The sequence below is a fragment of the Gadus macrocephalus genome, chromosome 11, assembly GCF_031168955.1.
Source record: "Gadus macrocephalus chromosome 11, ASM3116895v1".
Classification (NCBI taxonomy): Eukaryota; Metazoa; Chordata; class Actinopteri; order Gadiformes; family Gadidae; genus Gadus; species Gadus macrocephalus.
In genome coordinates, this window is record NC_082392.1 from 1339527 (window position 1) to 1351238 (window position 11712).

The 11712-nt window shown below is 50.0% G+C and overlaps 1 protein-coding gene across 1 annotated transcript; it reads left to right on the forward strand.

Annotated features, from left to right (window-relative positions):
- The first annotated feature begins 70 nt into the window (after positions 1-70).
- erap2 (endoplasmic reticulum aminopeptidase 2) lies at positions 71-11677 on the forward strand. The gene is made up of 21 exons (XM_060066076.1): positions 71-206; positions 726-1075; positions 1186-1372; positions 2147-2316; positions 3092-3230; positions 3542-3676; positions 4612-4732; positions 5447-5601; positions 5786-5899; positions 6162-6293; positions 6431-6562; positions 6683-6751; positions 7182-7357; positions 7712-7791; positions 8249-8432; positions 8806-8962; positions 9712-9896; positions 10091-10252; positions 10458-10598; positions 10789-10870; positions 11308-11677. The coding sequence occupies exons 2-21, from the start codon at positions 915-917 to the stop codon at positions 11452-11454; spliced, it is 2829 nt and encodes a 942-aa protein (XP_059922059.1). The 5' UTR covers positions 71-206; positions 726-914; the 3' UTR covers positions 11455-11677.
- Positions 11678-11712: the final 35 nt, after the last annotated feature.

The window sequence follows — 11712 nt, forward strand, 5'->3', positions numbered from 1 at the left end:
TTTCTGTGAGTGACTCCCTCCGACACATTCACGCACAGCGATACACACACGAACGCGCACGCAACCGATTTTGAATAATGGGTGGGCGGGATCTCAAAACAGAAAATGAAACTACTTCGTCCATTATCAAGCGTGCAGTCCGGATGCGCGAAAGTATAAAGAAACACTTCATTGCGTTTATTCACTACATGTTGCAGAAACTACAGGTAGGTCGGCCTATCAGCTCGCTGTCCGACATGGGCAGAGGGGAGGAGGGGGGGGATTCTATCGCATCTTCCACATATTAAACTAATAGGCCTGCAAGGACATGTGAGCAAGGTGCAGTGGTGTCAGTGCTCGCCTCTCCTCTGTCCTCCTCTGTCCTCCTCTGAACCATTTCCAGCTGGTCCTGACCGGAATAGATCCGCCGTCCCGTTCAGTCTGCGTCATGTGCTTCTGTTTACGGCTCGGCTGCACATAGATTTCTTGTTACCTTTTGATTGTGAATTAGAATTACTTCTGGTATCGTAGTGGTATCTGTCGATGTATTCACGATCATTTCCTACAAGGCCTATAAGTCCTTTTGTAGAATGGACACGTTCCGTCATGTGATAGTCGTGCGTTAGATAAATGACAACATCAACTTATTGCAGATGCATTATTAACTGCAGAGATGTACGAATAAACATTTTGTGACTTGTATGAATTACACAAGCGTCCACTGCTCTGTCTTGGTCTCCTTTCAGGTTCACTGAAGGTGTTTCTACATTTCTTAAACATGGGCATTTCCTCCAGGAACCTGTCCTGACAGTGTGTCAGTGCCCCCCCCCACCCGCCAGGCCCTACCTTCAGACCGCTGCACCCCACCCCAGTCCTCAGTCGCTCCTCATATCCTCCTGATAAGCCGTTACATAGCAGCAGACAGGTCCTCCAACATGTCCGTGGTGACGCTCCTCACGCTGTCCCTCCTGGCGGCCATGTTCCGGTCCTCGTCGGCCCACCAGGCCTCCTCCTCCTCCATCGGCCCCCCGGGAGAGGCCTCTACCGGGGGGGGCGCCGACCCGGCCTTCCCCTGGAGCGGCCTGCGCCTGCCCAGGTACGCCGCCCTCGTTCAGCACCTCCACGCTGCGGCAGACGAGCGTCGGCACGTCCCAGAGGGTCATTTCAGATCGTTCTCCTCTGCTTTGTGTTTCCTATCCTCCTCAGCTACATCGTCCCCGTCCACTACGAGCTCCGACTCCACCCTAACCTCACGGAGCTGAGGCTGAGCGGCTCCGTCAGGGTCCAGGTGGAGGTGAAGAACGACACCAACTGGGTGGTGCTCCACAGCAAGGCTCTGAACATCTCCAACGCCATGCTGCTGGACCACAGCCTGGCCGCCCTGTCTGAGCAGGTAGGCTCCGTCCAATGAGAACCCACACCTAGCTATAGCTCCGTCCAATGAGAACCCACACCTAGCTATAGCTCCGTCCAATGAGAACCCACACCTAGCTATAGCTCCGTCCAATGAGAACCCACACCTAGCTATAGCTCCGTCCAATGAGAACCCACACCTAGCTATAGCTCCGTCCAATGAGAACCCACACCTAACTATAGCTCCGTCCAATGAGAACCCACACCTAGCTATAGCTCCGTCCAATGAGAACCCACACCTAACTATAGCTCCGTCCAATGAGAACTCACACCTAACTATAGCTCCGTCCAATGAGAACTCACACCTAGCTATAGCTCCGTCCAATGAGAACCCACACCTAGCTATAGCTCTGTCCAATGAGAACTCACACCTAGCTAGGCTAGCTCTGTCCAGTGGAGAACTCACACCTAGCTAGGCTAGCTCAGTCCAATGGGAACTCAAACCTAGCTAGGCTAGCTCTGTCCAATGGGAACTCACACCTAGCTAGGCTAGCTCTGTCCAGTGGAGAACTCACACCTAGCTAGGCTAGCTCTGATCTGTTTGGGTGTATTGTGATAAACAAGCAGCAAAGTAACTTTATGAAGGTAACTAAGTCTTATTTATATATTTATATAGCTCTACAGACGGTTAAATCAGAAAGTGCTTATGCAACAATAAAGAATAGATGAATATAAAGACGAAAAGTAGAAGAACCCAACAGAACAAAGCATCATATTGCTAGGTCCAGGGCTGACGCTGGCGGTGTCTCTGCAGGTTCTCCCGGTCCTCCACCACCCGGGCCACGAGCAGGTGGCGGTGTTCTCCCCCCGGGTGCTCAGCAGCGGCCACACCTACTTCCTCCACCTGCAGTTTGGGGCGGAGCTGACGGAGGGCTTCTACGGCTTCTACAAGAGCAGCTACAAGACCGGGGCGGGAGAGACCAGGTGAGGGTCCTCCACCCGGACCGGACCCCCATGAAGCCCGGACTACACGGGGGTCTGGTCCTCCACCCGGACCGGACCCCCATGAAGACCGGACTACACGGGGGTCTGGTCCTACACCCGGACCGGACCTCCGTGTAGACCAGTGCTGTGTTCCGATATCCATACTTCCATGAGTACACTTAAAACGTAGAACACTATCCACACTCACTAAGTGCGCAGATTTTCAGATGTCAGTGTTGTTCCAAATCGAGTACTCCGTGGTGCACGGACCGAAAATTACGATCACGTCTGCCGCCGCGGCTCGTCCCCCGCCAAAAACATCCCGCTTTGAACGGTGAACTCTGTACGCCAAGCAGCTATAGAAAAGCAAAAAAGCTAAAAACTACAAAATGACTCCATTAATGCAGGCTATGTGGAAAATGGGCCGACGTTGGCTCAGCCTGGCTCCGCCTCTTCCGCTACGTAGCTAAGATGGCTGCCATCTTGGCTCAGCGGTTTGACCGTTTTGAGTACACCATCCGGGTCCTTTCAGTACACTTCTTTTCGCCCCGATCGTAATTGGAGCGCCCTACGTACTAAACTTTGAATAGTAAGTACGGATAGTATGGAGATTGGAACACAGCACAGGACACCACAAACCGGTACCAGTAAGACGTCTCACTGTCCCGATCGGGCCAGTTCTAACGGATGTCATATATATAAAATAAATATTTCTGCATTTTAAACAAAATCCTCCACTGTTTGTTGACACAATTTATTGTGTCTGCCTCCCCAGGGTCCTAGCTTCCACACATTTTGAGCCCACCAGCGCCAGGAAGGCCTTCCCTTGTTTCGACGAGCCGAGCTTCAAAGCCAACTACACCGTCACCATCCGGAGGAGTCCTGAGCACATCGCCCTGTCCAACATGCCCATAGTGAGTGGAGCCACGGTCAAGTCAACTTTATTTATAATGCACATTTCTTACAAAAGGCAGACTCAATGGGCGTCACGTCAAAACATGTCACGCAAGAAAATAAAACCGGATTTCAAAGAGACATTTAAACTCCTGGATTTAAAAGAATCAATAAAAAACACAGGATTTAAAAGAATACATGAAAGACATTTGAATGGCATGTTAGACACATCGCCCCACATTTTCCAGTGTTGGTTCCATAAGTCCTTCTGGTTCTAGCAGGACTTCAATGTTTCCAGTGTGTAGTTTAAACTGTATTCCCCGTATTACAGGAGAAGACGGTCAGACTGAATGAGGACCTGATGGAAGACCACTTTGCCACCAGCGTGAAGATGAGCACATACCTCGTGGCGTTTGTTATCTGTGACTTCAGATCCGTCTCAGCGACCACCTCCTCTGGGGTCAAGGTACTGCAATATTAGTGTTTTCACTCACCTTTTGGTCTGGTCGTTGTCAGGCTAGCTCTGGTCGTTATGCTAGGTGTGTTTGTTGTTATGTTAGGTATGGTCATGTTCAGTGTTATTGTCGTTATGTTAGGCGTTGTTATGTTAGGTATGGTCATGTTCAGTGTTATTGTCGTTATGTTAGGCGTTGTTATGTTAGGTATGGTCATGTTCAGTGTTATTGTCGTTATGTTAGGCGTTGTTATGTTAGGTATGGTCATGTTCAGTGTTATTGTCGTTATGTTAGGCGTTGTTATGTTAGGTATGGTCATGTTCAGTGTTATTGTCGTTATGTTAGGCGTTGTTATGTTAGGTATGGTCATGTTCAGTGTTATTGTCGTTATGTTAGGCGTTGTTATGTTAGGTATGGTCATGTTCAGTGTTATTGTCGTTATGTTAGGCGTTGTTATGTTAGGTATGGTCATGTTCAGTGTTATTGTCGTTATGTTAGGCGTTGTTATGTTAGGTATGGTCATGTTCAGTGTTATTGTCGTTATGTTAGGCGTTGTTATGTTAGGTATGGTCATGTTCAGTGTTATTGTCGTTATGTTAGGCGTTGTTATGTTAGGTATGGTCATGTTCAGTGTTATTGTCGTTATGTTAGGCGTTGTTATGTTAGGTATGGTCATGTTCAGTGTTATTGTCGTTATGTTAGGCGTTGTTATGTTAGGTATGGTCATGTTCAGTGTTATTGTCGTTATGTTAGGCGTTGTTATGTTAGGTATGGTCATGTTCAGTGTTATTGTCGTTATGTTAGGCGTTGTTATGTTAGGTATGGTCATGTTCAGTGTTATTGTCGTTATGTTAGGCGTTGTTATGTTAGGTGAGCTCATGATGCTAGGTGTTGGTTGGTGTTCTGTCTGGTGTATATGTTATATTACAGAGTCAACCCTCCCCAGGTGTCCATCTACGCGGCCCCAGAGAAGCTGCACCAGACCCACTACGCTCTGGAGGTCGCCGTCAAGACGCTGGACTTCTATGAGAAGTATTTCAACATTAACTACCCGCTCCCCAAGCAAGGTACGCATCACGTTACGCCGTGTCAGGCCGGCGCTTCGACCCAAAGCGCTTTCAAGGGGCTTACATAAACACACTTCAAGTGCCATCGCCAATCCTGGGGCCAAGTACAGTGTGGGTGTTTATTGGGCCCCTGGCCACCAGTACAATGTGAGATGGTTCCTGGGTCCCAGTACAGTGTGGGTGTTTATTGGGCCCCTGGCCACCAGTACAATGTGAGATGGTTCCTGGGTCCCAGTTAGGGCTTGACTCCGAACTTCGTTATTCGAATATAATTCGAATATCAAAAAAATAAATCAAAATTCGAACGAATATTAGGCAGCCCTTAATATTCGAACCGGTTATGGGCAGGCCAAGAGGGAGAGACGTCGGAGAACCTGACGCAGTCTATTCATAATATTGTAATAACCACGGAAGAGGCAGTGAATGAAGTATTGATTAGACAGCGACGCAACACCGGTAACCATAGCAACGCCGGTAAACAAACCTCGCGAAGCCCAATCCAGGTCTTACTGAAGGCATTTAATGGTCAAAATATTATTAATAAATATTCGAATATATTTGAATATTAATATTAATAAACAAACAAACTTCGAATATGATTTTTGGGCAAAAGTCAAAGCCCTAGTCCCAGTACAGTGTGAGGTTCTGTGTCCCAGTACAGTGTGAGGTCCTGGATCCCAGTACAGTGTGATGGACTCTGTTTGTCTCCCTCAGATCTCATAGCCATCCCGGACTTTGAGTCGGGAGCGATGGAGAACTGGGGTCTGACCACGTACAGAGAGACCAGCCTCCTCTACGACCCGCGCTCCTCCTCAGCCCAGGACAAACTCTGGGTTACCATGGTGATAGCCCACGAGCTGGCCCACCAGGTACCGACGTCACAAGATGATCATCTCGTCTATTGACTTCATCTGACATCATTCATCTCTGATGAAAACATGATATAAATGTCGTCGTATTGAACGGTTCTAATGTCTGACCTGGAGAGACAGAAGCGCAGAAGGTCTGTTCCACCAGTCAGTGGGCGGTACTGACGTCAGGTCCTCCCCTCAGTGGTTCGGGAACCTGGTGACCATGGTCTGGTGGAACGACATCTGGCTGAACGAGGGCTTCGCCCGATACATGGAGTACATCGCCGTGGAGGCCACCTACCCGGAGCTACACGTGGTAGGGCTTCTCCTCGTGGTCTCAGCATACGGCCCTCCCTGAGGGAGGAGCTCCTCCTCTAGATCCTCCATGAGGGAGGAGCTACAAGAGGGGCTCCTCCTGTAGCTCCTCCCTCATGGAGGATCTAGAGGAGGAGCCCCTCCTGGAGCTCCTCCCTGAGGGAGGAGCTCCAGGAGGGGCTCCTCCTCTAGATCCTCCATGAGGGAGGTTCCAGAGGAGGAGCAGGTAGGATACTTACTCCCTTGCACTCTGCCCCTGACAGGAGGAATATCTGCTCAACGTTTGCTTCGCGGCAGTGGGCCGGGACTCCCTCAACTCGTCCAGACCCATCTCCAGCGCGGCGGAGAACCCCACCCAGATCAGGGAGATGTTTGACACCGTCTCCTATGACAAGGTATGGCGGCGGAGCACACACACACAGCAACTCATGAGATGCTGTTAACATTTAGTAATGTAGAAAAAGCTCTCTCTCTCAGCGAAGTGGTTCTCTACTTCTCTGTACGCTTGTCACATTATTTTTTCCCCTGCTAGGGCGCGTGCGTTCTGCACATGCTCAGACACTTCCTGACCGACGAGGTCTTCCAGAGCGGTATCGTGCGATACCTGCGCAAGTTCAGCTACGGCAACGCCCAGAACCAGGACCTGTGGGACAGCCTGGCTAATGCAAGAGACACCACTCACATAACTCACCTTCCATACCATAATGTGGGACTTTCTCATCAATCAAACGCAGCCCATGAGCGATATACTCCGGTTGATTGTAAAAATTGATTAATTCCACAGACTTGCTCAGAAGAGGATTTCACTTCAGGGAAATTCTGCTACAACGACCGGCAAGCCTCGAAGAACGCGGTAATCACTTTTTTCAGGCGGGCCTGATGCCTCAGAGCAGACAGTTTCCACGCCGTATTTCATACAACGTTCTTACATTTAGGCATTGAGCAGACGCCTTCCTCCAAACAGACTCAGCAGCAGATCAGAATTGCAGTGGCTACAAAAACATTGCATGAATATAATATCAAAGACATTAATAAATAACAAGAGCGGGTGGGCAGAGTAGATGTTAATAACAAGGGATACAAGGCTATTGATGTCCAGTTCCTTGTAGTGCAGTTAATCCCAAAGGGCAGTCCTAGTTCACCACAGGGGACCCGCGGGTCATGTGACCTCTGCACAGCCAGCGCTAGATCATCAGTCAAAGTGCTTAACCAGTCAATGATCAGTCACTAACCAATAACCAGGCTTTGGTAGACCGAGCTGTGATTGGCTGTTGTGGCTGCAGTACCTGTTTGCAGGAGAGCACTTGAACCTGACGGCCATGATGAACACCTGGACCCTGCAGAAGGGGGTGCCCCTGGTAACGGTTACTAGGGAGGGCTCCCGCCTCCTGCTCAAACAGGAACGCTTCCTGAAGGCCGTCCTGCCGTCAGACCCTGTCTGGGCCACGCTGCAGCAGGGGTGAACACACACACACACGCACGCACACACACACACGCGCGCACAAACACACACACACACACACACACACACACACACACACACACACACACACACACACACACACACACACACACACAAGCGCGTGCGCACTCACTCGTGCGCACACACACACACACACACACACACACACACACACACACACACACACACACACACACACACACACACACACACACACACACTACCTTGCCCATGGAAAGAATATGCACGACAAACTCAAATGCTTGGTAAACAAAATAATTGTACTAGAATTGAAAGGATCATGGGTCATGTTCATGACCTGACTCAGTGGTTCTGGTTATTATGTTGTAGGTACCTTTGGCACATACCTCTGACCTTCAAGACCAGTGCGTCCAGCACGGTGCATCGACACCTGATGGTCACAAAGACAGGTGAGAGGCAGGTGAGCTCACCTACAGAGCCACATCAATGTGTGTGTGTGTGTGTGTGTGTGTGTGTGTGTGTGTGTATGTGTACTATTTGTTGTGGTACACACACTAACCTTAACCCTAATGCACTCCACCAGTACAAGAAGATAATATTACTAGCCTTGTGTTTTGGATTCCTGAGTCCAGTTGTTTTATTTCACCTATGGGATGGGCTCCATGATTTTTGGTAATCAGTCTGTCCCATCATCATCGTTTGGTCTGAATGAACTGATTGGATGGCTCGCCTGTCTGTCTCCCTCCCTACCCGGCTACCTGCCCACACGCTGGGCTCTCATACCCCAGACCGGAGTCTTCCCCTGGGCTAGCAGACCTGTTGCTGAAGCTAACGAGCTAGTCGTGTGTTTTGGGGACGGGCACCTCCCTCTAGACCACTGACTGTTGTTGTGCCGTTGTCCTCCAGACAGCGTGGACGTGGGGGACCAGGCGAGCTGGGTGAAGGTGAACACGGACATGGCGGGGTACTACCTGGTCCACTACGAGGGCCGCGGCTGGGACCAGCTGACCCAGCTTCTGAGGGAGAACCACACGGCTCTGAGCTACCACGACAGAACCCACCTCATACACAACGCCTTCCAGCTCATCGTGTGAGCATCCCTGGGGCCTGGCTCTTAATCGGTTGTGCTCAAGGAGTGTGTCCGTGTTTTAATTTGAAACGCACTGGTTGTACGTTGTACGTCCTTGCACTTAAAAATAGTACTCAGCATTGTGTAGCATCTTATCCTATCTGTCTTTGTTGTTTACGGCGAATGGGCTAACCTAGTGATAGTTAGTGCTTGGCACTTGGTTCTATGAACGTCCTAACTGTACCGACAGCGGTATATTGTTGTATCTCTTTCTTCTGGCAAATGGATTCATTCTAAGTCGCTTTGGATAAAAGCGTCTGCTAAACGCCCTCAATGTAAATGTTAAAGTGATCCAAACCTTAGTGGATTAATCGTCCGTGTTGTCGGGCTGCAGGACTGGGAAGCTGTCCATGGGCCGAGCCCTGGACCTGATCGGCTACCTGCCCTCTGAGACCCACACGGTGCCGCTCCTGGAGGGCCTGGGCTTCCTGGGGGCCTACTACAGGATGCTGGAGAAGACGGCGGAGCACGACGTCACCCAGAAGCTCAGGGTGAGGGGCGACGAGGGTCACACGCGGCCCCTCGACCTGCAGACGGGAAACCCCGTTTCCTCCGTACCCTGTAGGCACCCGGGTTGCGTAAGCGGTTAACGCTGGACGAGAGATGCTCCAATTGATCGGACGCCGGTCATGATCGGCCGATATTGGCTATAAACTGTTTGATCGGAGAACCCTAAAAGCGCCGATTAAAAAGCGAATCACATGACTTAACTTTTCTTAGATTGAAAATTGTATTTAATATATGTAAGAAAACCTAAACTAATTGAAGCGCAATGTCTCCTACTAGGCAGTTTCACGTTCAGTGTCGTTAACTGAGAACTTGTATTGCTCAGTATGCGCGAAGGCACATTTCAGTACCGTAATGACAGCAGTATGCACACATGCACATTTCCGTACCGTAATGACAGCAGTATGCACGCAGGCACATATCAGTACCGTATATGACAGTCACATTCTGCGGAGCCTCTGATGTTTCCGTCATGGGGGATCCAAAGCGAAAGAATAAAGAGTCTATTGGAACAGAAACTGGTGCTTGCCACCTATCCAGATTATCGATAAAAAAATATGGAAGATTCCCATTCCCCTGCCATTCTGTGATCGGCAGTGATCGGCAATCGGCCGATCACGGTTTTGGTGATCGGTAATCGGTGATCGGGCCCATAAAGGCTGACCGGAGCATCTCTACTTAATCCTCCATCCTGCGTATCTGAGACGCGGCGTGTGTGTGTCGTCCCGTTCAGACGTACATCCTCCGCTTCTTCGGCGACGTCATCGACCGGCAGACGTGGGAGGACAAGGGCTCCGTGACCGAGCGCCACCTCAGGTCAGAGGTCATCTCCCTGGCCTGCGACCTGGGCCACGCCCCCTGTCTGCGGCAGGCCAATCAGAGATTCGCAGACTGGCTCCACTCCGAGGGAAAACTCAGGTCTGCCGTGTCTGTAATGTGGCAGTGCTTAAACATTCATCCGTATCCGACGCCGTTAGCGCTGGAGGGCTCACGTCCAGAGCACGGTTTCCGGGCATAGCGCTGACCGTAGCTCAGCAGCGAGCTCCACACAGGCCCTGGCTCTTACATGGTGTGTGTGTGTGCTCTGCCCGTCTCCCCCTGGCGGTCCCCAGCCTGCCCGCGGACCTGACGGAGACCATTTATTCAGTCGGGGCCCAGGATGAGCGAGGCTGGGAGTTCCTCCTCCACACGTACACTGCGTCGCCGTCGGAGACGCACAAACACAAGATCCTGTCGGCCATGGGCAGCAGCAGAGACAAGAACAAGCTGAGCAGGTGCACGCTCTCCCCTTCCGTTTAACAGCAGCTTATGGCGCCACCGTGTGGCGTAAATGATGTACTGCATGATTGGGAATAGTATATTCTTTATTTAGTTAGATTCTAGTGCATAGTTATTATTTTGTTAGTCTGTTGCAAAGTGCATCTTAAATAAGTCACTTGACTTTAGATATCAAACTAATGCAACATTGCATTTTTAAAGACTTCTGGAGATGTCCCTGGAAGGGGAAGTTATTCGCAACCAGGACTTGTCCACTCTGGTCTATCTGGTGGCAAGGAACCCACACGGACAGCAGCTGGCCTGGGCCTACTTCAAGAAGAACTGGGGCTTCCTGATTCAAAAGTCAGTATAACTTCAGCAAATCCATTTTAAGGTTTTAAACAAACTTACTTGAATGTTTTAATTTGCACAAATGACAGAATGAATGGATGAAGAGCCTCATGGAGGTGTTTTGAAGAGAGGTTGTTTTAGAGGGGGCCTAGAGACATGCCACACCCCAGTAGTAATGATTCTGATCTCCTCTGGTCTGCAGGTTCCAGCTGAGCTCATTCTGCATCAGGAGCCTAATAGTGGGAACCACTGCCTGGTTCTCCTCAGCAGAAGAACTCTCGGACGTAATTACCACGTTGTCTCACCATGCTTACACGCCTACAGATATACTGTTTTAGTGCAGAGGTTTCCCATCAAGGAACATATCTGTGTACTCGTATGGATATCCTCTGTCTGTCTGTCTGTCTGTCTGTCTGTCTGTCTGTCTGTCTGTCTGTCTGTCTGTCTGTCTGTCTGTCTGTCTGTCTGTCTGTCTGCCTGCCTGCCTGCCTGCCTGCCTGTCTGTCTGTCTGTCTGTCTGTCTGTCTGTCTGTCTGTCTGTCTGTCTGTCTGTCTGTCTGTCTGTCTGTCTGTCTGTCTGTCTGTCTGTCTGTCTGTCTGTCTGTCTGTGTCTGTCTGTCTGTGCCTGTCTGCCTCTCTGTCTGTCTGTCTGACTCTCTGTCTGTCTGCCTGTCCCCCTGCCTGCCTGTCTGTCTGACGGCCTGTCTCCCTGTGACCCCAGATGCGGTCCTTCTTCCAGTCCATAGAGGAGCAGGCTTCACAGCTCCGGGCCACGCAGGTTGCCCTTGACAACGTGCAGAAGAACGTCCTGTGGATGGAGATGAACCTGGGGCCTCTGAGGGACTGGCTCAATAGACACATTCATTAAAGTGCAAGTCATCGCAAACGGATAAACAACCCATTCAACTTGATCCAAAGGATATTTTTTTCTATTTGTTGTTTGTTGTTTTAATAATTCTTATTTTTTGACCTTTTTGGAATGTGGATTTTATTCTGAAAACGTTGCAATCAAAGACTGAACTGAGGTTGGTGTTTGGTCCTTTTTGTTGCAGCACTATGGTTGACTTAATAAAGTCTAAGCGCTGGAGGACTTTGTTTGTGTGTGTCTTTAATTTTTGACCCATTT

Bases quoted from the DNA above. Each gene is read 5' to 3' on its own strand.
- erap2 (XM_060066076.1), top strand. From the start codon at position 915: ATGTCCGTGGTGACGCTCCTCACGCTGTCCCTCCTGGCGGCCATGTTC. The intron at 5,900-6,161 runs GTAGGGCTTCTC...TGCCCCTGACAG, and splicing joins CCTACCCGGAGCTACACGTG to GAGGAATATCTGCTCAACGT. The intron at 10,253-10,457 runs GTGCACGCTCTC...GCATTTTTAAAG, and splicing joins GACAAGAACAAGCTGAGCAG to ACTTCTGGAGATGTCCCTGG.